A 26859-nucleotide genomic window follows, 5' to 3' on the forward strand; every position below is an offset into this window, starting at 1 on the left:
TTCTCCTTTCACACTTACTCTTTATGATCTCCTCCAATAGCATCTTCTTCTCCATCCAGATTCTGTTAATCTTTGAACCTTGTAAACTCCCTTTTAACAACACAAAAGGAGATACTTTGGTGTCCCCATTGGGCGTAGTTCATATGGTCCACAAAAGATTTTTTACTTCCTGCATCCAATTCAAACCATTTTCCAAGGATAACTGTATTTTCTTTTATTACCCTGTTAAAGTGTTCTACAAGACCATTACTTCTTGGATGAAATACTAAAGTAGTGACATGTTTGATGCCAAATTATTTAAGAAATTCTTCAAACTCATAAGAAAAAAACAGGAACTGGCACTTTCTGGTTGGCTGTGGCGGTGCAGAGGTGGATGATTACACTCATTGTATATCCTGCGCTCACCCTTCGGTAGTTTGGCACTGAGCAGTCAGGCTTATCACAGAGGCAATGTGTAAAGCATTGGTACAATACTCTCACACAATAAATACAATGAACGTCACAAAAGGGACTTCACACTTGGTGTATATAAATAGAGTTTTTATTTGACACACATTACTTAACATCATGTATTTTGGGACATAAATCACATTTGGAAAAATTACTAGCAGTACTATGCCCAACCGTGTTCAAATGACATCAGTAGTGTGCACACTTGGGGAAGATCCTACTTTACCTCTCATCACCCTTATGCGGTACAAAACATTGTCAGAACTTGGCCCACCCTGGCAATTATTACACTTCAATACCACACAGGTATAGGGTGCACCCCAGATCACAACAATATCAGTAATGTGTACACACAGATAATTACTACACTTGTAACCAGCACTGTGGGCCACGGCTGCATGGGTAAAAACCAATGTCAAACATAGTTTTCCTTTGGGAAGGAACCAACGTGAGCTGAACTGTGTAATTAATAACAGACGATACTCGTGCAGTCACTCCCACACACTCACTCAGCACTGATACGCAGTGCAACGAATATCAGGCAGCTCCATATGGAGAACACTCACACACAGCACCGTAATGCGGTGCAACTTATATCCGGCAGGTCAGTTGATAATACAAATGTAAACCCTGTGGCCTAAGCCCTCCTCCACCTTTCAGCTAACCCCAACTACCCTGCACCCACAGGTTGGAGACAGAGGATCCTCCACCTGATACTATGCCGATTGTGGCTGGAGTCACACTTAGTCAGGGTAGAAGAAGGCGGGGATAGGTAGCAAGGGTAATTAGGTGGCAGTCGACAAATGGGGGTTAGCCACCACTGGAGAAGTTCACCCATGGTAAGCGGATCAGAAACAGGCTGATGGTGACAGTCATTCAATTAAAGGGTTCCGCAATTGGCCTTTCGGCACCAGCCCAGGTCTGCCAGGCACAAGTGGTGGGTGGTCTTGTAGTCACTTAAAACGCTTCCGATCACTCTTGGAAGCGTTCCTCAGCCCATTTAATTACTCCCAACACCCAGGCCCCATCTGGGCAATACTAGCGGGCAACACAAAGTTTTAATGGACAGGTGAGGCAAGGGCAGTTAATCCTTCACACTGATGGCACATGTCGATCAAAGTAGCACTCAGGCGATCCGGGCACAATGGAACAGAAATCTGCTCCTCTGCACCTTCCTGGGAAGAAGGAACAACGTCTGGTGCGCGTTAATCTGAGTCGAACCAGACCTTTCCGGTTACACACAACGAAGAGTTGCAAATTCCGTACCTAGGGGTGCTCTAGTGGTAGTGAAATGTCTCCTCAAGATTGGCCTGTGGTTAGGAAAGGCCAACCTGAGGAAAAGTACAAATGTGCATACAGGCCTGCAATAGCAGGCCTGACATGTTCAAAAACATCATAGATGCAAGTGCACAAACACAGGCTTGCAATGGAAGGCCTGACACATATTTAAAAACATCATAGGCGCACGTGTGCACACACAGGCCTGCAATGGCAGGTTTGAGACATGTTTAAAAACATTAGATAAGCACCACTTCCTAACATGTGTTGGAAGGGTGCGAGCACATTCACATTGCATTTACAGTGGGAAAGTGCCCAGAGCCCTAAGGTTACTAAAAGAGAATCAGCAAAACCCAGGAGGAAAAAGCAAAACGTTTAAGGAAACGCTACCTCAAGAGTATTCAGTCCAACAGGACCATTGTGAGACACAATCTCATTGTGGCTATCAGGAATAATAATCCGTCATCGAAATGCCATATTTAACTTGACCTTTCCCCACACCCAGAGGACCAATTATGTCCACAGCCAATTCTTACCACACCTTTCCAGGAACAGGTACGTCACTCACAGAGCTCGCAATGATAACCTCAACCCTATTACTGCCACACAATACATGTACTGCCTTATAAATTGTTCCAATTCTCTATCCATACCAGGCCACCAATATACATATCTAAATCTTGTCTTCATCGCACGCATTCTGATATAGTCCTCATATGCAAAAAAACACAATTTTTGGCCTTTGAGATTCATGAATAACCAAAGCAGTGGACCTACGAAGAACCCCTTTCACTACAGAGAGATTCAGACCTATATGTCAATAAGCATCCAACACAGTATCTGACTATTTATTTCTCGACCAACCCTTTTTTAAATATCCCACCACCACATCAAGATAACTATCCTGTTTTAAAGTGTCTAACGAATCAGATTCAGAAAGGGCCGCCTTGGTTACACTAGACAAATCATGGATTACCATCTCCTCATACCCCTTCAAAAATTTGTGATCCTCATGATCACACATCAGAGGCAATCTCGAAAGATAATCAGCCATGACATTGTTAACACAAGGAATGTATTCCATCCTATAACAATACTCCTGCAATCTGTATTACCATTTTGCTATTCTCAGTATGGATCGTCCCACCCTTTTTGTGGTACAAATATCAACCAAGGGTTTGTGGTCTACAGGCACAACAAATTCAGAACCCTGCAAATAAAGGAAAAAATTATCTACACCACACTAACACGTCAACGCTTCTCTCTCCTTAACTGAATAAGATGACTCAGCACCCTAAGGCTATGTCTAGCAAAAGCCACAACTTCATCTCTTCCATTCCTCCTTTGCTACAAAACAGCTCTAAACCATACTGACTGGTGTCAGTAACCACAGTGCTAAAATCGTTCGTATCAAAGGGTTTAAGAGAAATAGAAATAGCCACACTACTTTTGATAACATTATTTCCCATTTACACATGCCATTCCACACAAATCTCTCAGCCTTCTTGAGAAGTGAATGCAACATGTGTGTTCTTTCAGCACATCTCAGAATGAACTGAGAATAGAACTCCAGGAAACAAATAAAAGATCACATTCGATCCTTTCCTTCAGGCACAAGAGCATCAGCAATAGCTTTAACTAGATTCACCCTAGCCTGTACACACATGTGAACAACATATGCCCCAAATAATCCAGACTACCTACTCCAAACCAGCACACATTCGCTAACTGCCATTCGGTGGTTGATGCACAAGCACAAATGGTACAATCACTCTGAACCTTCAGTGGACTCAATGATCTCTTGCTTACACAACCTGCCCAGTTCCTTATGTAATTCTGCCTAATCATCAACGGAACCTCACTTTATATACCACAGGTTCCGCTCCTTCTTTAAGTTGTATTTTATGCTTAAATCCCTTTAAACCTCCAAACTCACCACCTTGGGAAATCTCATTTCCCACTATGAAGCATGCATTGCCCACATGCTTATACACTCTTTCTTTAAAAAATCTTGCTCAGGGTTATATGTCTAAATTGCTAAATATCCAAATAGAGACGATCCATATCTGGCAACCTATACAATAGCAGATGAAGAAATTTCTTTAAAGGACACTGTGGACACAGCCAGAATCACAGACATAAAAGATATAAGGTTATTTGTCACAGGTACCCGAAGGGGGCAGGAAGGGAGGAGGGGTTGTTGGGCTCTTTGTTTGAAGTAAAAATGTGCATAATAGTTGACATGGACCGAATTTTGACGCTGAGTCTGCAACAATCAGATGTATTCTGTTTCCTGAGAGCGTTCCTGCGACAATATAACAAATTGAAACCTAAAGGACACTGTGGTATCAAATCCACCCATAACGTCTATTGGTTTACCACCATAAGCTGCTGGTCTGATTGCAGATTTGCTCAGTTCAATAACTTTATTTTGGAAATTCTTCCAACCATTCACTCTAATCTACATAAACACCAATCTGGAGTCTGCCATCATGCTCACATCCACACTTCACGCATCCACGTGACAATGTTATGTTATGTTATGTTATTAAAAATTTATATAGCGCACATACGCCCGAGGGCTTCTTGGCGCTGGGAAGATAAAAAACATAACAGAGGGTGAGTCTGCCGGGAGCGTTATTTCAAGTAGGCTTTTGTGAAGAGGTGAGTCTTGAATGCCTTTCTGAAGGCAAGGAGGTCTTTACTCTGTCTGAGGGCTAGTGGCAGAGAATTCCATAGGGTAGCTGCTAGGAAGTGGAAGCCGCTGCCGCCTTGTCGTTTTTTCTTGAAGCGAGGTACTTCAAGAAGGTCTTTGTGGGCTGATCTTAGGTTCCGTGAGGGAACGTATCTTCCGATCAGCTGTCTGATGAATAGAGGTCCCTTGCCTTGCAGAGCCTTAAAGATGATGCATCCGGCTTTGAATTCGGCTCTTTGAGCCACGGGTAGCCAGTGCAGGCTCTCTAGGCCTGGTTTGATCGATTCCCTTTTGGGTACTTTGCAGATCAGCCTGGCGGCCTGATTCTGTAAGTACTGCAGTCTTCTGAGTTGTCCTACGGGTAGGCCAAGGTATAGGCTGTTTGAGAAGTCGATGTGGGAGAGGACTAGGGCCATGACCACCTGAATTAAGGCGGAGGGAGTGAGGAAATGGGCGATTTTCCTAATTTTCCTCAATTGGAAAAATCCAGAAGAAACCACGGTTCCAATTTGGGATCTTAGCGAGAGGTCCTCATTGATGGTTATCCCCAGACTTTTTACAGTCAGAGATTTCTTAGGGGGGAGGCCCATATCAGTAGGCCAGAAGTTAGGGCTCCAACTGATTTCGCTCTTGCCGGGCAGGATCAACTCAGTTTTCCCTGGGTTTAATTTGAGGTGATTTGAGGACATCCAACTCTGGATTAGAGTCATAGTGGCTTGGAAGTCCTCCACCGCATTTGGGGAGTTAAGAACGAAAACGAGCTGCAAGTCATCTGCATAGTTATATACAGTGACTTTGTGCTTTCTCAGAGCGAAAAGAAGGGGCCGCATGTACAAGTTGAATAACAAGGGGGATAATGAAGAGCCTTGGGGCACCCCACAGAAAGACTTGACTTTGGCAGCAGAAAAGGAGCCTAAGCAGACAGACTGAGTACGTTCGGAGATGAACGATTTCAGCCAGGCTAGGGCAGAGTCTCCTAATCATAGATACATCTTCAAGCATCACACTGTGACCCATTCTTTGAATCTTGTGTAGGCAATTCTCATACAAAATGACACATTCATCTCTTGATCTGGACGATTTGGAATTATCACCCTATTTACTCACAATACTAACCATCTTTCCTTTTGCTTTTCTCTTAATTTTGCTTACTTTGGTGAAATGTACACATTTTATCAAAAGCAGGGCAAAAAGTTGAGTTCCCTAATGATTAATGCTCCCACATCTATAACACATTAACTTTTTTGACGCAAGGTTCTCGTTTTTCCTTTATTTGCTTGCAATTCAGCAACTACTTCTTTGGGCAAGTTAGAAACAGACACATGAGCCATGTAATATTCTGCACTTTCAATGCCTGAAGTCAATTCCACCTCTTTGTTCAGAGTTAAATTTAAATTTGTGAGTAGAACTTCTTGAATCTTTTTATTATTGATATGCTCAACTATCTGATCCAGAATTAGCTCATCTTCAAAACCCTTATACTCACACGTGGAAGCTAATGTTCCTAATACCCCAACAAAACTCTATACCGGTTTCAGTAATTGATGTCGTCTATAAAACTTGTGTCTGTCCAAGATCACATTCTTATGGGGTTCAAACCTTGCTTCTAACATTTTGAGCACAGGTACATACCTATCCTCAACATCACCCTGCACTTGTAAAGATTGTGAGGAAAGTGCTTTAAACTGTTCCTTTCCTCCCGACCTAAACAATGCTTCAACAAGGCATACTTCTTATTATGAGTAAAATCATCTCCGCCTATTGCCTTAAAACCATCCCTCCATTGTTCCCAATTAATTGTAAGGTGACCAGAACTGGGAAGAAAGGAAGGCAGAGGTACAATATTCTGTTGCATGTCTAAGCTATGCTGTTATACCTGTTGAACACCAAAAGTATAAGTTTCACAATGTAGATGCACAAAATGTGCATAATGTTTTTTTCTTACTGTATAAATATACAATAATAAATATGAAGACCTGATTAAGAGAAATATGAAGTTGCAAATATAGAAATGTTCGCCCTAAGTTGACAGGGTCTGACCAGACGTGGGTCCCTTGCTCACTTTCGAACTAGCCTTGCTGATAAGGAGTGTTACCCCAAAATGGTCCCAGGATGCTTGTTTGCGGTCCAAGGAAGACCTGGCTTGGCAATTCAGGCTGGACTGTTGCCATGAGGCACAGGGTCAAGACTGATTTGCATATAGCTGGGTCTGAACTGGGGTGGCGAAGTGAGCTAAAGAACGATGATGGATTCAACCCAGATATATGACTGTGGGTGAGTGTCTGAAAAGTTTCTGCTCTCCTTCCATCATCTCCTTGTATTAACTATACCATGCACTAGTAGTTCTTAACCTAGAAGTCCAGGGACTCCTGAGAGTCAGGGGGTCCACGACTGCTTAGACAATTAAATAATATTAACATATTAATCAAATGTTTATAAATAAAGAATCAACATTTTTAATTGGAGGCTTCAAGTTAAGTTTATATTTTCAGATTGATATGTGGGAGCAGTGCAAGTTCATCAAAGATGATGAGTGGCCTCAATTGAACTAAGAAAAGCTCCAACCTTTCAAATAAAATACATTTTTTATTTTACTTTGTATATTCGTTTGTGGATTAAATCAAATATTTTATTATTTGAGTATTTGTTTGATGAGTGTTTGTTTCTTTGATTTTTTGTGTATTGGTTTGCGGTTCAAATGATAAAAAATGCATAGGCCGGGTGTCCCTAGCTTCTAGTAGTGACCTTGTGCAGGTCCCACAGTTCTAATAATTATTCAGTGGGGGTCCCTGGGTTCCAGTAGGGATTAAAGTGGGGGGTCAACAGAATTTAAAAGGTTAAGAACCACTACTGTACACTATCACAAACATGCATAAATATGATTGAAACAATATGTTCGGTGTGCATATCGCTGAAACTATGGGCACAAAATTCCTTATTAGTCCTTCTAAAACCGGTCCGGCGGTGTGCGTATCACCACGCTTGTGTGCACCAAATTTAGCAGAATGTGTACTCAAGGTAAAATGTCATTAGATGCATAGCTGCCAAGATTTCAGATTGCTATGTGTGACACTTTCATATTTCAGTGTAATTATGAGTGACATTCCAATGACTATGAGTGACACAATATTCTAAGCATTTGCCTTGTAAATGCACCAAAGCATTCTCTAAATGTTCTGCAGGTCTTTCATCACATTTGTATCAGTTCTTTTATGCATGTAGTGCACCAGGGCGCTTGCCACAGATGCAGGGGAATGTTTATTGAATAATTGCCAAAATGCATTCTCTGTCACTGTTCTTGCCACTATAAGGAAGCCATCTTCACATGCCAAACAACGATTGATGTACAGAATGCAGAACAATGTCATACATTCACCCCAGTACAGAGATCTGGACCTAAATCCATCGTTTTTTTTGCTCACCATACCATTCCAGTTTGAACCCAGCCATATGCAAATCAGCCATGACCCTGTGCCCCATGGGAACAGTCCAGCCCGATCTGCCAGGCCAGACTCTACCTGGACTGGAAACAAGCATCCTAGAACAGGTTTCGGGGTTTCACCCCTCTTTAGCCAGGATAGCTTGACTCCAGTGGTGTGGAGAGCACGGGACCCATGTCTGGGTATACCCGTCCCACTTGGGGTGACAAATGCAAAACAACAATTGATGAACAGAATGCAGAAGAATGTCATACATTCACCCTAGTACAGAGATCTGGGCCTAAATCCATCGTGTTTTTGCTCACCATGCCATTCCAGTTTGAACCCAGCCATATGCAAATCAGTCTTGACCCTGTGCCCAATGGGAACAGTCCAGCCCGAACTGCCAGTCCAGGTCCTCCCTGGGCTGGAAACAAGCATCCAGCACATGCCAGCACATTTCTTTCACATGAATGTAACTCAAAGCATTACACTGTAATTCACTGGGAGGCCGTGGATGGACAATGGGAGCAAAGAGCCCCACTGGGTACCCAGGCTACAGCAATGGGAGGGCAGCACCTTGCTGGGCTGACAGAAACAAATCTTTGCACCACATAGCAAAAAAAAAGGAGGAAGTTGAGATACACGAGCCATTGCCAGTTTCCACCAGCCCCCCAGGCCGGAAATAATGCATTTTATATTATGTTTGCTCTCTGAGTGCTGAATGCTACTCAGACGGCCGGCTATGTGTTGAGACACTGTTTAATACATTGTAACATGTCAGGCCCAAGAGCAGGTTTCCATGGCAACCACAGTAACATCTGCCTAAGCTCACACTGCCTCGGACACAGTTGAAGAGAAGTTGAGTGCACCTCTTGTATGAGAGAAAAGTGCCTTAGTCAGTGCTGCAGAGGAGCTAAATATGCGCGACAGCACATTTTAGAGCAGTGATAGGGGGACACCACTACAATGCGCTTATGGCGCTGAAATGAAATGATAGTAACTTTAATTAAAGTTTAGCTGCTATGTCCACACTTGACCAGCCATCCGTTCTTCAGTGACATTCTTCCCGTTGAACCCTGCTTTCAATTTTCATCTCAAGAAAACAAGAATAAAAATAAAAATTAAGGATAGAGGCCCAGATCTATTGAGATTTTGCATCGGGGTTGCGCCACTCTTGTGAGGCAGCCCCAACACAAAATCATTTTTGGCATTTATTAAGCCATGCAAAGTCAATAAAGTAATGTAACACAGTGCATTGTACTGCCTAGTGTTACATTGCGTTGGGTAGGCGTTAAATGGGTGGAGCATGGATATTACCACATATGCATTTTGACACAAGACGAGCTTTACAAAGACTTGTAAACCTAGACTTGTGATCCAGCGCAGCTAAAATAAATCTTTCCTTATGACACTAACCCAGAAAGCATCTACACAACCTTAATCATATTAAACCCTATGTCGGTGGGGCCCATAACACTGCATTCATACATTCACTCAATGTTCTGGATCAAATGCTAAGGAAATGAGCTGCTGGACAAACAGAGTACCGTGTTAAATTGACAGAATCATAACTTACACATTATATACATTAACTTAGGATCCTGTCGGTTCTAAACATCAAAGTATTTCGCTTTTCGGTCGATGGACCAGCTAGTAGAATTAGTTTATGGTGATTAAAACCTTTAACATTTATTAATCACCATTTTATTCTAAAGTACCACAGACTCATTTAGAGTTAGCATATAATTGTATCTAAGTTCTTTGAGCAAATAAGTAAAGTTCTTTATTAGGTAAAATACATTTAAAGTATCAATCAGCATTTAAGTAAAATTTTAGAATAGAAACAGAGAGATATTCATTACCCTTGGCCACAGGGTAATGACAAGAATGGGAAACATCCTTTACAACGAAACTTTTACCACGCAGTGCTGTTACAACGCAAGTATTACAACGAAAACCTTTACAACGCATTACACTGGGGGGCGCTCTAGGATAGGGAATAGTTTTAATTTACTATCCAACACCTTCCCTAGTGTCCACCGGGACTGGAGTTGGAATAGTATATTAAACTATTCACTATCCAGCACCCCCAAGTGTAATGCGTTGTAAAGGTTTGCGTTGTAATACTTGCGTTGTAACAGCATGCGTGGTAAAAGCATGCATTGTAACGTCATATATCCGACAAGAATGGTTCACCTGGAAAGAAATATGAACCCCAGGTCACAGGATAGGACTCCCAAAACTGACTGACTTTCCCACTAACCTCCTCGAACGCAAACTCCTCCCTGAGCAATTCCCACAACAATCTCGTTCCTTCCCCAGTCAAAGTTCAAAATGTCCAGAATTAGGAGGGACCTGGATTGGTGCCAAGGAGCCGTGGAGACTATATATAAGAGCAGGGGCTGTATCAAGAAATGGAAAAACATTTGGGGGTCTTGGCAGAAATACAGGGGATCGGGAGGGAGGTCGGGGAGTAATCTTGCAATTTTATGACCCACTTGTGTGTTGATGGCCTACCTTTATTTTTGTCCACCACATCGCTATTATCTGATTTGTTTCTGGAACACTGTATATTGTGCTATGGTACTACAAGCAATGTTAAATAAAAAGATTTTTTTTTTAAAGTCCACAATGACAGAGTCTCGCTTAGCATCAGGATAGAAGAAGCAGCAGCCCACCACGTACGAGCAGACTCTCTTATACCCTTTTCTCTGGCTCACTACACTCAAAGTTGCAATATTTGTGGGCAGAAATCACGCTGATTGGTCCATTGGAGAAGTGGTGATTGTCACTTCATCGCCCTCCTTGTTCAAACCGGTTTGTAGACAATAATCCATACAGTAGTTCTCATGATCCACAATGTCCAAAGGTAATTCATCTTGTTAATGTATTTTGTAACAAACTCCGATGGTCTCACATTAGTTCATCCTCTGTAGCTCCATTCTCCCATCCGTTCCCATGCATACATGCTGAACTCTTGGCACGATTCTTGCTGCAGGCCAGGCTGGCCTTGACATCTCTCACTCCGGGTACAGGCCACATACACATGACTGGAGCATTCACTGTGCACATGCGCGAGGGCCATTTTATTCAGCGCACGCAACCGTATCCATTTCCGACTGCCATTTTCGAAGCATGGCCTAGCAGGCCTGAATCAAACTAGTATAAGAACAAACACAACAAAATTAGACATAGAAAATAAGCCTTTCTGTTTATCACCCACCATTCTAAAGACCCAGGTTAGGTATTACCGAGCAAAAGCGACATTTAAAGCCATTTTACTTACCATCTGCATTCTTTGCCACAGTACAATTTCCTACACAACACAAATCATGCAATTTACTCTATTTACTACTCAAATCACATTTCTTTTTTTCTTCTTTTTTTTCAAGCTTGAACACATGAAGTTTATTGTTAGGTACTTTTTTCTAACAATGCTCACACGCGTAATGCCCTGTCCCTATTTTTTAAGTTGCAAATTAGGGCACTCGTAAATACATCAATAGTCATTGTAGACTGCTTCCGCATCAGAATCATAAAATAGCAAGATACGTTTATACTATCACATATCAAAAACATTCCCATACATACAACCCCTTCCCCCGCCACCCAAGACCAACAGCCCTATCCCAATGAGACATTAGCCGTTTCAAGTTCTGGTGGATCACAAATGTTCCCCCTAAACTTATTCCATGCCCCCCATACTTTTCCCCACTTTTGTGGAAAGCCTCGATGAATAAAAAACGTCCTTTCCGCCACCATCGCTTCATCCATATCTTTACACCATTTGTGAAGCTTTGGCAGTGTGTCCGACCCCCATAACATAGCAATATTACGTTTCGCCATCATCATACCTAGTATAGCCCAATCTTGTTCTCGTGATTAAGGTCATTCGGCTCCCATACATTTAGCAAGCATCATTGTGGTTCCGGCAAGATCGAGAGTTCTAGTGCCTGGGAAATAGTGCGCATTATTTTGACCCAATATGTCGCAATGCGGGGACAGTCCCAAATGGTATGATAAAACATGCCCCCCCCCACAACCGCGCAGGTAGGATTTGTGCGCCGCCGTTCTCATGGCATGGAGTGTTGTCCTCGTGTAATATGTGCGGTGTGACACCTTAAGCTGAACCAGTCGAAGTCTGGATGGTATCGCCGTCTCACATGGTGAGGACAGAGCTTCCTGCCACTCCGAGTCGTCAAAGTCTCCCACTTCCCGGGACCAGGTCCGTCTCAGTTTGGATGTTGGGTCAGGCAGGTTGTTGACTAGCTTGCGGTACGTCAAGAACGTAGCCCTATTCGTCATGTGTTCCGTCAGGCGTCTATCTTCTAATGGAGTGGCCTCTTGTAGGAAAGTTCCCGATGGCCTGAAGTGCGTGTCGTATTTGGAAATATCTGAATTTCTCCGTCTGTGCCATGCCATACTGTGTTTGTAGGCATATAAAATCGATCACTGCCCCCTTTTTCCAGATGTCTCCTTCTACAGAAAGACCAATGTCCCAGTTTTGGAATCCCTTACTCCTGCGGAGGCAGCCCAGTCGCTGGGACAAATCACATTTCTAATGTTATTTTGCTTTACATTTGTAAATGAAATAGAATTTACAATTCCAGCAAGTTGCCCACATGTACAGTTTAATAAAGGTGCATTTGTTGAATAATACATGCTTTCAAACAGTTAGTATCATTAAGGTTATGGGGTCATTAACTTCCAAGGGGTACAAAAAATATTTTTTTCCCTGCTCCATCATTTGCTACAAAATAGTGTGCCTTCCCCATAAAAACGTAATGAGGAGAAATATCTTTATTTCTGTTTGCTACTTCCTCTCTACAAGTGTGCTACATTTTGCAGCACACATGGAAGAATTATTATGCCTTTAAGGATTGTTTTCTCTTCCTGCAGAAAAAACAGTCCTACTTGTAACAGAGGAACCCTTGCACCAAAGTGCAAGGGTGTGTGCATTGGTCCTAGGCTACATACCGTGCATCAGTGCTGGGAGAGAGTAGAGATATGGAACATTTCTGTTCTCTACTTTTGTGAAAGAAAGCAGCTCCAGTTCCATGTAGATTAGTCAAGTAGGTTTATTCAGGATATATGTTACAAAGTAGAGAAGCCCCACCAGGAGCAGCCATCCTGCTGCTCAGCCCATCCACCAACTCAATCAATCAATCAATCAATCAATCATGACACTTGTATAGAGCGCTACTCACCCGGAAGGGTCTCAGGGCGCTGGGGGAGAAGGGTCCGTTACTGCTCGAAGAGCCAGGTCTTGAGTTGCTTCCTGAAGGAGAGATGGTCCTGGGTTAGTCGAAGGTGGATGGGGAGGAAGTTCCATGTCTTGGCTGCCAGGTAGGAGAAGGATCTTCCTCCGGCGGTGGCTCTGTGGACGCGTGGGACGGTGGCGAGGGGGAGGCTGGTCGATAGTAGCTGGCGGGTGGGCGTGTAGACGGTCAGGCGGTTGTTGAGGTACTTGGGGCCCAGGTCGTGGAGGGCCTTGTGTGCGCGGGTGAGGAGTCTGAACGTGATCCTCTTGCTGACGGGGAGCCAGTGCAGGTCTCTCAGGTGGGCGGATATGTGGCTGTATCGGGGGATGTCCAGGACGAGTCGTGCGGAGGCGTTCTGGATGCGTTGGAGTCTTTTCTGAAGTTTGGCTGTGGTTCCGGCGTAGAGGGTGTTTCCCTAGTCCAGTTGGCTGGTGACGAGTGCCTGGGTGATTGTCTTCCTGGTTTCGGTGGGGATCCATCGGAAGATCTTTCGGAGCATGCGCAGGGTGTTGAAGCACGATGATGAGACGGCGTTGACTTGTCTGGTCATCGAGAGGGAGGAGTCCAGGATGAAGCCCAGGTTGCGTGCGTGGTCCGTTGGCTTGGGAGTGGTGCCCAGGGCAGGGGGCTACCAGGAGTCGTCCCAGGCGGAGGGCGATGACCCCAGGATGAGGACTTCCATCTTGTCTGAGTTCAGTTTCAGGCGGCTGTTCTTCATCCACTCGGCGACGTCTTTCATCCCTTCGTGTAGGCTGGTTCTGGCGGCGGCGGGGTCGTTGGTGAGGGAGAGGATCAGCTGGGTGTCGTCGGCGTAGGAGATGATGTTGAGATTGTGTTGGCGTGCGATGGCTGCGAGGGGGCTCATGTAGACGTTGAAGAGGGTTGGGCTGAGCGATGATCCCTGTGGTACGCCGCAGATGACTTCGGTGGCCTCGGATCTGAACGGGGGGAGGCGGACTCTCTGGGTTCTTCCGGCGAGGAACGAGATGATCCACTCCAGTGCCTTCTCTTGGATTCCTATGTTGCTGAGGTGCTGCACTAGGGTGCGGTGGCAGACAGTGTCGAACGCTGCGGAGAGGTCCAGGATGATGAGGGTCGCTGTCTCCCCTTTGTCGAGCAGGGATCTCATGTCGTCGGTGGCTGCGATGAGGGCGGTCTCGGTGCTGTGGTTGGCCCGGACACCGGACTGCGAGTGGTCGAGGGATCCGTTCATCTCGAGGAAGGCGGAAAGCTGTCTGTTGACGGTCTTCTCGATGACTTTGGCAGGAAAAGGGAGGAGCGAGATGGGGCGGAAGTTCTTGAGGTCGTGGGGTCCGCTGTTGGTTTCTTCAGGTGGGCACTGAGCTCGGCGTGCTTCCAGCTTTCCGGGAAGGTGGCGATGTTGAAGGAGGCGTTGGTGATGTCCTGGAGTTGGGGTGCGATGATGGAGTCGGCTTTGTTGAAGACGTGGTGGCGGCAGGGGTCGGTTTGGGATCCCGAGTGGATGGTGTTCATCGTGCGGGTGTGTCTTCGGTGCTGACCGGGGTCCAGGCGCAGAGGGTGGTGGTGGGGGGCGTTAGTTCGGTGGTAGGGTGTGTGGTTGGTGCGCCGAAGCTGTTGTGTATTTCGGCGATCTTGCGGTGGAAGAACGAGGCGAGTGAGTCGCAGAGATCTTGCGAGGGAGTGATGTCGTTGTTTCCGGCGCTGGGGTTGGAGAGCTCTATGACGATGCTGAAGAGTTCCTTGCTGTTGTGGGCGTTGTTGTCCAGTCGTTCTTTGAATGCTGTCTTCTTGGTGGTGCAGATCAGCTGCTGGTGTTTGCGGGTGGTGTGCTTGAGGGCAGTCATGTTGTCTGTGGTCTGGTCATTGCGCCAGGTTTTCTCGAGGGTGCGGCAGTTTCTTTTGGAGTTCTTAAGTTCGTCAGTAACCCAAGAGGCTTTCTTGCTGCTGTGTCTGCTGGGAGGGGTCTTCAGTGGTGTGAGGTCGTCTGCGCACTTGGTGATCCACTGTGTGAGGTTGCTGGCTGCTTTGTTGGGGTCCGTTGTGCTGGCGGGAGGGTTCTGGCCGAGGGAGGTGGTGAGCTGATCGGCGGTGATCTTGTTCCAGGAGCCTGTTGTGGGTGGTGGTGGCTCGTGGTTTTTCTGAAGCTGAAGTGGACGCAGCTGTGATCCGTCCAATGAAGTCCGGTGGAGTGGCTGAAGGCGATGTACTTGCTGGAGGAGAAGACTGGGTCAAGCGTGTGGCCGGCGTAGTGGGTGGGGGTGTTCACCAGTTGCTTGAGTCCGAGGTTGGCGAGGTTGTCCAGCAGGGTGGTGGTGTTGCTGTCCTTGTTGTTCTCCAGGTGGAAGTTGAGGTCCTCTAGGAGGATGTAGTCAGCGGAGGGGAGGGCGTGCGGGCTGATGAAGTCTGTGATGTCTTCGCTGAATTGTGTGCGTGGTCCCGGGGGTCTGTAGATGAGAGTGCCTCTGAGGGTGGTCTTGGGGTCGGTGTGTATCTGGAAATGGAGGTGTTCGGCGGCGGTGAAGGTGTCGTCGGCGCTGGTCGTGATGCAGATGGTGTTCTTGTGTACGATGGCGATGCCTCCTCCAGTCTGGTTGACGTGGTCCCTTCGGGTGATCTTGTATCCGTTCGGGATGGCGATGGCGATGTCGGCGCTGAGGAGGCGTTCATCCAGGTTTCCGTGAGAAAGGCGGCACCTGGCAATGTTGTGTTGAGCAGGTTTCAGAGTTCGACGGCTTGTCTGTGGACGGAGCGGGTGTTGAGCAGGATACACTTGAGGTGGTCCCTGCTGGTGCTTGGCGGGTGCGGTGCAGGTCCGGAGGCAGGTGAACTTGCAGGCTTTGCAGGCGAAGGGTCCGTGGGTGCATTTTGGAGTGGCTCGGTAGCAGGCGGGGGTTCGGCCGGTGTTGAGTGCGTTGAGGGTGGCGGCGTCGTAGGTCCATCTTGTGGTCTGGCGTGGACGAGATCCAGGGGTCCTGGCGCTGGGCGCGGTCCAGGTGCAGACGGGCGTGCCTTCGGCGCACAATCGGCGCACCTGCTGCGCGTGTCCGCTGCACGTCCGCGTGGTCTCCATTTAAGGCGAAGTGGGAGGGAGGATCAGCTGGGAGGCGGGAGCGGGGTGGCCAGTGGGGACACAGGAAAAAAAGGGGGCGGGGCTGCGATGGAGGGAAGCGGAGGGGGGTCACACCATGGGAGCCAGCGGCAAAAACGCAATCCTACAGACAAATAAGGGGAAATACAGTGAAATCCTACAGACAAATAAGGGTAAAACACAGTTAAATACAAAAACAATATGAAATTACAACAGAGGCACAGGGGGCAAAGCGGAAGGAAGGAAGGGGGAACGAGCAGCAGCAACGAGGGGCACCGAGGTCAAGGGCGGACCTGAGGTGCTAGGGCACAGAATCGCCTACAGCTAGAGGGCCGCGCGGCGTGGGGGTGTACTGAGGTCAAGTCACCAACTGACTCCTTTACTCACCAACATTCCACTGCCACTTCAGACACCAACATTCCATCAACACAGTCACACTGGCTGAGCAGCAGGTATAACACATCTCCTTTCTTTAAATAACAAAGATAAGGTTGCTACTAAAACATGTACAACTCGTACACCAAGGTAATGAACAAACGAGAGGTACATGTTGACATAATAAATACAAAGATGGTAAAAGACACTGCATACATCAAGAATAACATGTTAAATGTAAAGATCTTAAATGTCAACCAGAGAATGTAATGTAATACATGTAAAGATGGAGGAAATACATGTAAGCAAAGATAAAAAATAAATAACTCAAGAAAAGGATAAAGCACACCACGCGATCAACAACTTCTCTAAACACATAAGCACCACTACACTCACCTCTTCTCCCTTTCCACCATGCAAAAAATACATGCTCTTCCGCATCCTATCACAACTACCAAAACCCATAGTACCACTTACATACCAGCTGACCAGGCTAACACACAAGTGGTAAATAGGAACCAACCAGGAGAGAACTGTTTAAAACAAGTATGTTTGGGACACCACCCCACATGAACCCTGTGGCATCTAACTGCCCTTCACCCTTACCCGTAGTAAGTGTGGAAAGTGTGGAAAAATAGTCCACACAAACCAAGAATAGAACAACATAGTTCTACATCCAATCGTGTTGTAAGGTAGAAACAGCAATCAAAATTGATAAAACACTCACACTGCAAAACGTGGCTCACTTTCTACCCTTCATCCTAACCCTAAATGCTGGGTGGCAAAAACACTAAAAACCCATGTACTGTGGATTTACACTGCCACATCACTCAGACAAAATCCGGCATCTCCACTGCCCTTCATCCTTACCTGTAGTAAGGTTGGTAAGTTTGGAACAACGCACCACACCAAACATGAAAAATGGCTTCACCCACAATTCAAAATTTGGCTTACAACATCCTATTTGCCCTTCACCCTTACCCGAAGTAAGGTTGGTAAAAGTAATAAAACAGGTAAAAACAACATCACTCACATTTAAAAAATAAGGCTTCTTCTCTGCCCACAACAGCAACAAACTCAAATAAGCATATTCCAACATTTAAACACTATCCAGTCGCACTCTCCCAATGCAAGCCCTGAGGCTAACCTTTTCATGTATCACAAACACACACACGCAAGAGTAAAAAACGAACGTGAATGAAGCTCGTATTTTTCCCCACTCATAATTAAAGAATAACATGAAGGAGGTTCATATCCTTCCATAAGCACATTAAAAATTGGTGAAGAAATAAAAATGTTGCGTTTCCAGATTTCAAACTTAGACAACAAGTAGGCACTCGAGTGGTCACTTCACATAAGGAGGCAAATTTGATTGTCCAGAAATTTAGAATGTACATTCGCCTACATAATCTCAAGTCAAGTCCATACCGTACTGATGGCACCACTCAGCAGGACAAACAGACGTGAAAGCTGCGCATCATGAACACTGTAACGTTAAGGAAGCCGACCAACAACAGAACTTCTTCAAGTTGAGGATTTACGCTAAGGAAAAACGTCATGTGGTCAAAGGAGGGTTGCTCCAGCTGAGGAGAAGAGTACACACAAGCCAAAGAGACTCCGGGTGCATATGGGTGCTGACAATGGCAAAAAGTCAGAGCTCAAAATGAGCTGGGCACAAAGACCTGACGCACAGAAACTGTGCTGCACCGGACATACAATACATGGCAAACCTTACCCTGCTGCTTGCACGCTGTCACAAATTCGAAGAAGACAGCAACCATCTGTGGATGGCACCCGGAACAGCCAAGGAAGTTGAGTGCTGCCGCCAAACACAAGATGGCAGCACGCACCATTGACGCTATGCCAGATGGCTCCCAGCATCATCGTGCTCCAAAGTGTCCCATAGCAGTAGAAGAACAGACATCACAGAAAACCCCACGGAGGCACCGCAGGAGTCCAAGATGCAGGTATGACTGCGTGTGCTGAGAATGCAAAAAGACTGTGGTTAAACTGCCACATGTAAAGGGGGCCTGCTGGAGCCAAAACCATACAAAAACTAACCATGACCCGCCTGAAAAAATCCATTAAAGTACTTACAGATACCTTGGCCTAATATAGCCTTATAGCCCACCGTAGCGGGCTATACCGGCAATTAAAGGCCTGCTCTCGGGTTAAAGGCCCAAAGCAGAGGCGAGGGACTTTAACAAGGGACCGGGACTTTAATAGCCGTATAGTCCTGCTATAAGGCTATTAGAACATTCTGCCACTAGAGGGCAGAATGTTGTAACAAATAAAATAATGGCCTCTCGACTCCTCGACTCGAGGGGATTTAAATCCTCTAACAGCATGGAGCACTCCATTGTCTACAATGGAGCTCCCAACATTCCAATGTTCTAATAGTGAATTATGTATTCCTCGTATTCCCCATGCATGCAGAGATGGTGGAAACAATGCTACTGTTAGGAACATTGCCAGAATCCAGAGTCACAAACACCGTTTCTTGTTTGTTCCAGCGTAACAGCAAGTTGAAATAAAGTGCTGAGCCAATAATGTCATCGTAGGCTTTCCTGTAATTAATGTCATGAACACACTTTAGGTTACTCACAACAGTGCTCCAAGTTGCTCCAAGTGTGTTAAAGCATTCCCAACACACGCAAATAGGCCAGCAGCCCATCTCCTTAAATGCAGGTGGCAGAAAGGCACATAGAGGAAGACTGGGAATGACACTGCAGCAACGTGCTTGTGAGGATGTAAAAGGTTCCAGCAAGCCCTGAGTTTTAGGCTGTCCGGTGGGTTAGGTTACTGGTGGGGCTGGAGGGCATACTGTCTATCTCAGCACTTCAAGTTTCAAAGGATCCTTTCATTTCTTTTCTTCTCCCAGTAGATTCCTCAGCTTTGTTTCATGTAAGTTTCAGTTTGGATAATTTCCTTTCTCAGTCGAGTTGCACACGTAGGTCTTTTCAAAATCGTCGCCAAAATATGTTGTGACAGAAAGCTGGTCCAGTTCCATGTAGATTAGTCAAGTAGGATTATTCAGGATAGATGTTACAAAGTAGAGAAGCCCCACCAGGATCAGCCTTCCTGCAGCTCAGCCCATCCACCAACTGACTCCTTCACTCACCAACATTCCACTGCCACCTCAGACACCAACATTCCATCAACACAGTCACACTGGCTAAGCAGCAGGTATAACATCTACCTTTCACCCAGTGCAGCACAGCAGCTTGCCTTGCCAGAACGGAAAGGAAATCTGGCCCATGGAGTCTCCTGGAGTGAACTAATCAGACATATTATAAACGGAGACAGTTCTGATATTTCCTAAGAATTTTTTTAAAGTGGCCTTTCTTTAGTACTTTTAGTAAACTTCACTTAGAAAGGATAATGTTTGCAAGCATAAGCATGTAGATGTCAGTTACTTTTTTGAAATGGCAACATTTGCTGAGTGGGATTCCTAACATAAACTGAAAAATGTAGTTTGCCAATCTTCTTATGTTTGAGAAACAGAATGGGATGTTAGAAAGAATTAGCTACCTGAAGTAGTTGAATAATGAAAGCCATAAACATATGAAATTTAGGGCTCCATTGTGAGTGCACCAGTATTCTTGGGCAGTGATTCAGCACCTGGTATTACTGATGCCGGGGTATCAGTAAGTTTGTATCCCGGTATTACTGGGACTCACCAGCTGATACCCTAGAGGCCCTATGTAATGTGTCATACCATGATGAATCTGTGCTGCTGCACCGATTTTTACATGTGAATACATAATACTGGAAGTTTTACTGACGGCAAAGTCCTGTAGGTGTGATCTTAAAAAAACTTGTCTTGTGTAATAAATGTCAGATGACTTCACTCAGGAATACTAGGTGCAGTGAATTTCTCCATTTGTAATCCTAAAACTGCACTTTAGGCCATCAATGGAATCATTCATCACTCATACAGAGGCCCTTATTGTTTGTTCAGCAAGCGGCAGAAGTTTGACTGTGTTACACATTTTGAGGTAAGTTCTCTGCTGCATTTGTAGCAGTGGGCACAGAAGAGGTCCAACTTGTTTAGAAAACATTGCTGTCTGACAGATAGCAAAAGGTGGAGAGCTTTTTATGGCAGAAGCAGTTCTTAAAGCTATTTCACAACAGTTTCAAGAATTGGTTTGTACTAATGCTGACGCTGCTGCATGTTTGCCACTTTGTCCAGTAGAAGCCTGACTGCAGCTAGAGCTTGTCTACAACAACAAGATTTCAAATAGTAGTAGCCATTGCTGAATGAGACAGCAGTGGTGTAGAGCAGTACGCATCCTGGATTAAAGGAAGGAGGTGTTCGTGACTGTTTGTACTGATACTTACCAATGGCATTCCCTGGTTACAGAATCACATGGCGGAATTATATGAATTGATATAATCCTTCAACACGAACTGTGTTCCAAACTGATGACAACCATCAATATGTACAGTGTATTTTGCATCACTCTTGTACATATTCACCTACACCAGCACTGCGTCATCTGCACTTTTCCATTGTACAGTTTGCACCTTGTATGTATATATCTTATATGTAGAGCAAAATCATATCTAACCAGGAGTGAAGTGTTGGGTCTTGATTATTTTAGGATGATTATATATCAGCATAACACTAATCATCGTACAATTTAACTGAATACCTTGAAGTTAGTGAAGTTAGATCATAGGTATTCCGGAAATGAGTGCCCCTGGACAACAGTTGTTTTAGTTATATATAACGACCCTATTTTCTGTGGGCATCTAGGATTGTCCTTGTTCAGGAGGTCTCTCTCTCTCTCTCTCTCTCTCTCTCTCTCTCTCTCTCTCTCTCTCTCTCTCTCTCTCTCTCTCTCTCTCTCTCTCTCTCTCTCTCTCTCTATATATATATATATATATATATATATATATATATATATATATATATATATATAGTTTATCAATCAAATAGCAGCAACGTGTCAACTGGTAATGCACGTTGGAATTGCAGAAGAAATGCATTTGGATTATTGTTGTTAGTAATAAAAAATATAATGCTTGATGATTTAGTGGGATGATTCAAATATATAAAATAGTTCATCATACATTGCAGTCCAAGCTGTTATGTAGGATGTAGAATTGTACGCCAAACAGCCAATAGCATGGGGGGAGAAATTATACTCTTTTTGGTGGAGCCAAAGCCCTCTTTATGTATATTTGAAAGAATTTGTGATGGTAGTTCTTACTGTTTGTCAGGACAGACCTAAAAAGACAGCTCCACCAATAGATGGTTATTGTAGGCTTGTAACATAGAGCAGCTGTATTTTGTGCAGCACAGTTTTTACATTGAGAGGTATCGAACTGTTGAAAAAACTTCTGTTTTTTGCCAGTGGTTTTGCGGCATCCCAATGTAGATTCTCTTGCACCTATGCAGTCTGTGAGGACTATTGCAAACTGGTGAATGAGGGTCAACATTTAGGTATGTTTTGCAGCAACAGAAGCATTTCGACAAGAAAAACTGTACATAGCAACATTTAAACGAAACACAGTATGTGAACATATAGGGAAGTTATGGCAGTGATAGGTAGTGGACGCTTGGGAATGTTGCTCAACAGGCACGGCGCTGTTTCTTCTGTGAACTTTCCTCGCTCCATTTCCTTTGCGTCTGCTGTCGCTCTAGCCTCCGCTCTTGCTAGGGCCAGGATGTTTTCTAGTGACATTGGCTCTTTTAGTATTTTTGCTCGGAACCCCGTGTCACGGCAGCCTTCTATGATTCGCAATCTTATTGCTTGGGTGTTGTCAAATTTGTCAAATTCACAATGTGTTACAAGTTTCCTCAGTCTGGTCGCAAAGTCATCTGGTGTTTCGTCTATTTGTTGAGACGCAGTTGCGAAAGTGTATCGTTCAAGATCAATATTTCTTTGCTGGTCAAATTTCACTGTTAAACATTTCTTTAGTTTTTTATAAGTAGTTGTTTCCTTTGTTGGTAACGCCACTAGGAGGTCCTCAATGCCATCGCCTGCAAAATTTAGTAATAGACCCAGTTTCTTTGCCTCTGTCACATCCGTCGCTTCCATGTATCTCTCCAGACGTCTGATCCAATTCTCCCACCTTATTCCTACTTGTGGCTCCGACAAGTTGAATGGTGGTGGTTTTCTGTATTGTGTACTTTGTCTTTCTGGCTTGGGGTCTGTCATTTCTTCTTTTCTGTCTTCTGTGCTCTTCCTGGCACTCTCCTATTCTCCGTGCTCTTCCGGCACTCTTCTATTCTCCCTTCTCTTCCGGCACTCTTCTATTCTCTGTGCTCTTTCTGGCACTCTTCTGTTTTCTTCTATTGTCTTTTTCTTTTGTCCTCTTTTCTTTATTCTCTTCTCTCTTCTGTGCTCTTCCTGGCACTCTTCTATTCTCCGTGCTCTTCCGGCACTCTTCTATTCTCTGTGCTCTTTCTGGCACTCTTCTGTTTTCTTCTATTGTCTTTTTCTTTGTCCTCTTTTCTTTATTGCCTGTGCTTGTTTCTTTTCCTGGTGCTCAACTCAGCACTTTTTCTTTTTAGTCAGCACTTTACCGTCTTTATTTTCTCTTATGTGTCTTCATTTTCCTTTCTTTCCTTTTATTTGTTGTCTTTTTTCTCTTATGTACTGTTTTTGTCTTTGCTTGTGCTTTATTAGCGCCCAATTCCCTTAGTTCAATTCTTTTATTCGTCCTTGTCACCCTTTGTTCTTTCTTTATTATCTTCTTTGTCTGTGCTTTGTTCTCTTGTATTTTCTTTACGTGCTCTTTTTTAGTCCCTTATTCCTTTATTTGTACTTGTTCACTTTGCTATCATCTTTTCTTATGCTTGCACTTTTGCTGCTTATTCGATACTTATTTATTTATTTATTTAGTTTTTTTTTTGTTTTTTTGTTTTTTGGTACCCCTTTTGTCCTTGTGTCTTTTCTTTCTTGTTTCTTTTTCCTTTTATTTGCCCCTTTCCTTTAAGTATTCTTCTTATGTCCACTGTGTCACTTATTTGCCTTTATTTGTCCTTATTTGTGCCTTTTTCTCTTAAATCGTCACTTTCCTATCCTTTTTCCCTTTTTGCCTGACTCCAAAATGGCCGCCGCGCTGTTCCTCGTTCCTTATTGGTCACTTTGCCTGACTCCAAGATGGCTGCCGATATTCTCGCGGGATTTCGCAGCCAATCGGGACGCTGCCTAATTTCAAAATGGCCGCCTCTCTATTCTTCGCTCTTATTGGCTTTCGCGCCTGATTTCAAAATGGCCGCTGAGTCTCTTGCGAGAGCTCGCGCCAATTCTTCAAACTTCGCGCCTGTAAACAGCATCTTACCGGCACTCGTCTATTTCGTTTGCAGCGATCGGGGTGGGCTCCCATGTCGCTGTTCTTCTCTTTGGGGCAGTTCTTCTTGCCAATATTTCTCGTTGATCGTCGATGGCCACACACGATGAGATCGTCGCCGCCTTCGTCGCCAGATGTCGTGTCGGTCGACTCAGGAAAACCACACAGCACGAGGTCTTGGTAAACAGGTACGCCTTTATTATTTCTATTCCATCATGTCCAGAGCGCGACCTCTTCCCCTGAGGTCCAACAGCCGAGTGTTCCCTCTCCCCACCCCTTGACCGGATGTGGTGTCCGGTGTCCCCTCGCCCCTGCGCTGTCCCAGGGCCCTAGTGCCCTTGTCCTGGACAGGACAGATACGCCAGGTGGTATGGGCAAGAGGTAGTTGCACAGAAGGACTCTTGAGGGTATAGATAACCTCTAAAATCTAGCATTTATTCTCCCCGTGCTGATGACATTTTGACTGTAATTTGCATGTTAGACATGGCCTTCAAGACTTGTCTGATAAACATAACAATTTAAACAAAGACATTGCTTCCTGTCGGTGAGGTTCATGCTATGTGAATCTCCCATGCATAGAAACATAAATAAATCATCATCCACATTTTGAGACCATATTTTATGTCCATAATAAATACTATGTTCTTAACGTGTGCATTACGCTGATCATGTGGCGAAAAAGCCTTGGTCAGGCTTTTCTAGTATACCCTCAACGTCCCAATTTTTTTTTCCAGGTTCCTATCAGTTTGTCGATGGTGGGCTTTGTACCTCTCTATGGCGGGGACCAGACGCACAAGGTGCTCGCATTGTTTACACCAGAAGACACACTCACAGGTTTCATTTTTAATACTTTTATGTTAAAACGCGTTAAAGTTTCCTTGCAGCTGTTACATGTATCATGAGCTTGAATGAAGCCCAACAAAGTTAATTGCACAATTCACCTTTCTGCATTTAAATATCCACTATTTATTCCAATTTAGGAATGCATTGTTTTTCATTAAGCACAGAATGTTGGATTATTTTTTCTGCAATCTGTTCATTAGAGGAGGAAAATTTAGAAATAGAGTTCAAAACTTGTTTGATGATTCTGATTTCTAGGTACTCCATATTTTGATTCTGTTGTTCTTTTCCTGTCAGAACACAGTTATGGCCTTCTTCAGAGGCCTTCCCCAGACCCCCCCCCCCCCCGGTGCCATTATATCCTGCATTCATTACTTTATGCCTGTTTATATTCATTTACTGTATGTGTCCAGTTTGGAATGTGACTCTGGGTGACTTTGTTTCACCTTCTGGCCGAGCTCCTTGGTTGGCTCAAAGGATTTCAGTTTTCAAAATCAGGTTCAGGAGCAGGAGATCTTGGCACCTGCCTTGCTGGAACCAAGAAGAAAATGCCATGCAGATTAAAAACATTCCCTTAAAGTAGCAGTATGTCTTTCTTTTTATTAGAGGTACATTGGTGATACCATGCAGTACAAAATACATGAACTCTTCATACTTCAGTAAAAACAAGCTTCTTTTAGTGGAAAATGGCATTCATCAGAGCGATGGCGCTTACTCAATATAACTGCTTGTGCAGTATAACTACTGCTGCAATACATTTCTCCCTGTTATCTGTGCATATAAATAGCTGATTCTAAAAACAGTCTTAGGTTGCATTTTCCCACTCTTAGTCAGAGGGCCCGATTTAGAGGTTGTCAAACAATGTAGTACAGGTTGTGCAGTGCCACGTCCACCAAACATTTCATCCACCTACACTATTTTGAGTCAGGTCGACCCTCTGGTTTCCTACGCCTGTGTACCTGCAGGCTCCGTCATCAGAAACCTACAACAACGGCCTAAAGATGGTGTGATGTTCTTTTTTTCTGTTTGGGACCTCCAGCAAAAAGCTGGTGGTTCTGGACAGGAAAGAATTACTAATGGCCCACACACCTGGGAGAGAACTCCCTGTGTGCTAGGTTAATTTGTTTTTTGTTCATAAAAACAAACTCTCACTTCAGTTGTTCGTTTTTGAAAAACATAAAAGTTTGCTGAGGACCACCTGAAACATGCAGCACCTCACCAAACTTTCAGTGCCGTAAAGGAGCTGCCATGGCAGCAGCTCTTGTGAAGGCACAGAGATCACTGGTAGGCCAGTAGTGATCTCTCAATATGGCGGAAGTCCTTCATGGTGACGGGCGATAGACCGCCCATCAGACTGTAAGCCACGCTCTGAATTTCTTGTTGAAGCCATTCATTCGTTATTATCATATGACAAATAATAATGGCAAAAATACAAATTCCAGATTAGGCACTGTAATGTTTAAACAATTAGGCACAGTAGTGTTTGAACAATTACCCAAGCCACTCATTTTCAGACCTTCAAAAGTTGTATGAACTATAAAATCACAAAGCTTACTAGAAATTGACTGCTAATAGGCCAAAGTACATTGGCTAGTGTAAGATTATCTGAAAGAAACAGGTAAGTATTAGATTCCTTACCTTAGAATATCCCCAGGCGTCAGACTGGATCCGGAAACTTTTGCATAGCAGTACCCTTGCGCGCCGGTAGGTGTCGTCTGCGGCTCGCGTCTGTCGTCTGCTTCGTTGGCGCCGGGATGACGTCACCGGAGTACTTAGACACCGTCCTCGCGCGGTGACGTCAGTTCTTCTTTTTTCCGCGCCAGCAGCGCAGATCCGGAAAAAGTGGTACCCATAGTCAATTTTTTACTAACTTTTTCGATCCCTTTTGATAATTTTTTAAGTCTTTTCGACTCCGAACGGTGCCGGTAGGGATGCCTGGATTTAAGCCCTGTGAGGACTGCGACCAACTGATGTCAGTTACCGACCCTCACCGCCGGTGCCTTCACTGTCTCTGCTTCGACCACGACGACAAGGCCTGCCCCGACTGCCAAGCCCTGTCGTTGAAAGCTAGGCAGGAGCGGTCCCGCAAGCAGCTCGAGCTCCGGCAGTCGGCCCCGTGCCGCGAGAGGCCCCGGTCCGGACGGAGGTCGAGGGACCGGTCGT

At 44.8% G+C, this 26859-nt stretch overlaps 1 protein-coding gene across 3 annotated transcripts in view; it reads left to right on the forward strand.

Annotated features, from left to right (window-relative positions):
- FAM169A (family with sequence similarity 169 member A) overlaps window positions 1–26859 on the forward strand; it is a 369278-nt gene that overhangs the window by 77146 nt on the left and 265273 nt on the right. For all 3 annotated transcript variants that reach the window (XM_086960774.1, XM_086960772.1, XM_086960775.1), the window contains exon 3: window positions 24591–24690. In XM_086960774.1, the coding sequence (XP_086816900.1) occupies window positions 24591–24690 (100 nt within the window). The remainder of the gene's footprint in view (window positions 1–24590; window positions 24691–26859) is intronic.

The sequence above is a fragment of the Lissotriton vulgaris genome, chromosome 3_1 (assembly GCF_964263255.1).
Source record: "Lissotriton vulgaris chromosome 3_1, aLisVul1.2, whole genome shotgun sequence".
Taxonomy (NCBI): domain Eukaryota; kingdom Metazoa; phylum Chordata; class Amphibia; order Caudata; family Salamandridae; genus Lissotriton; species Lissotriton vulgaris.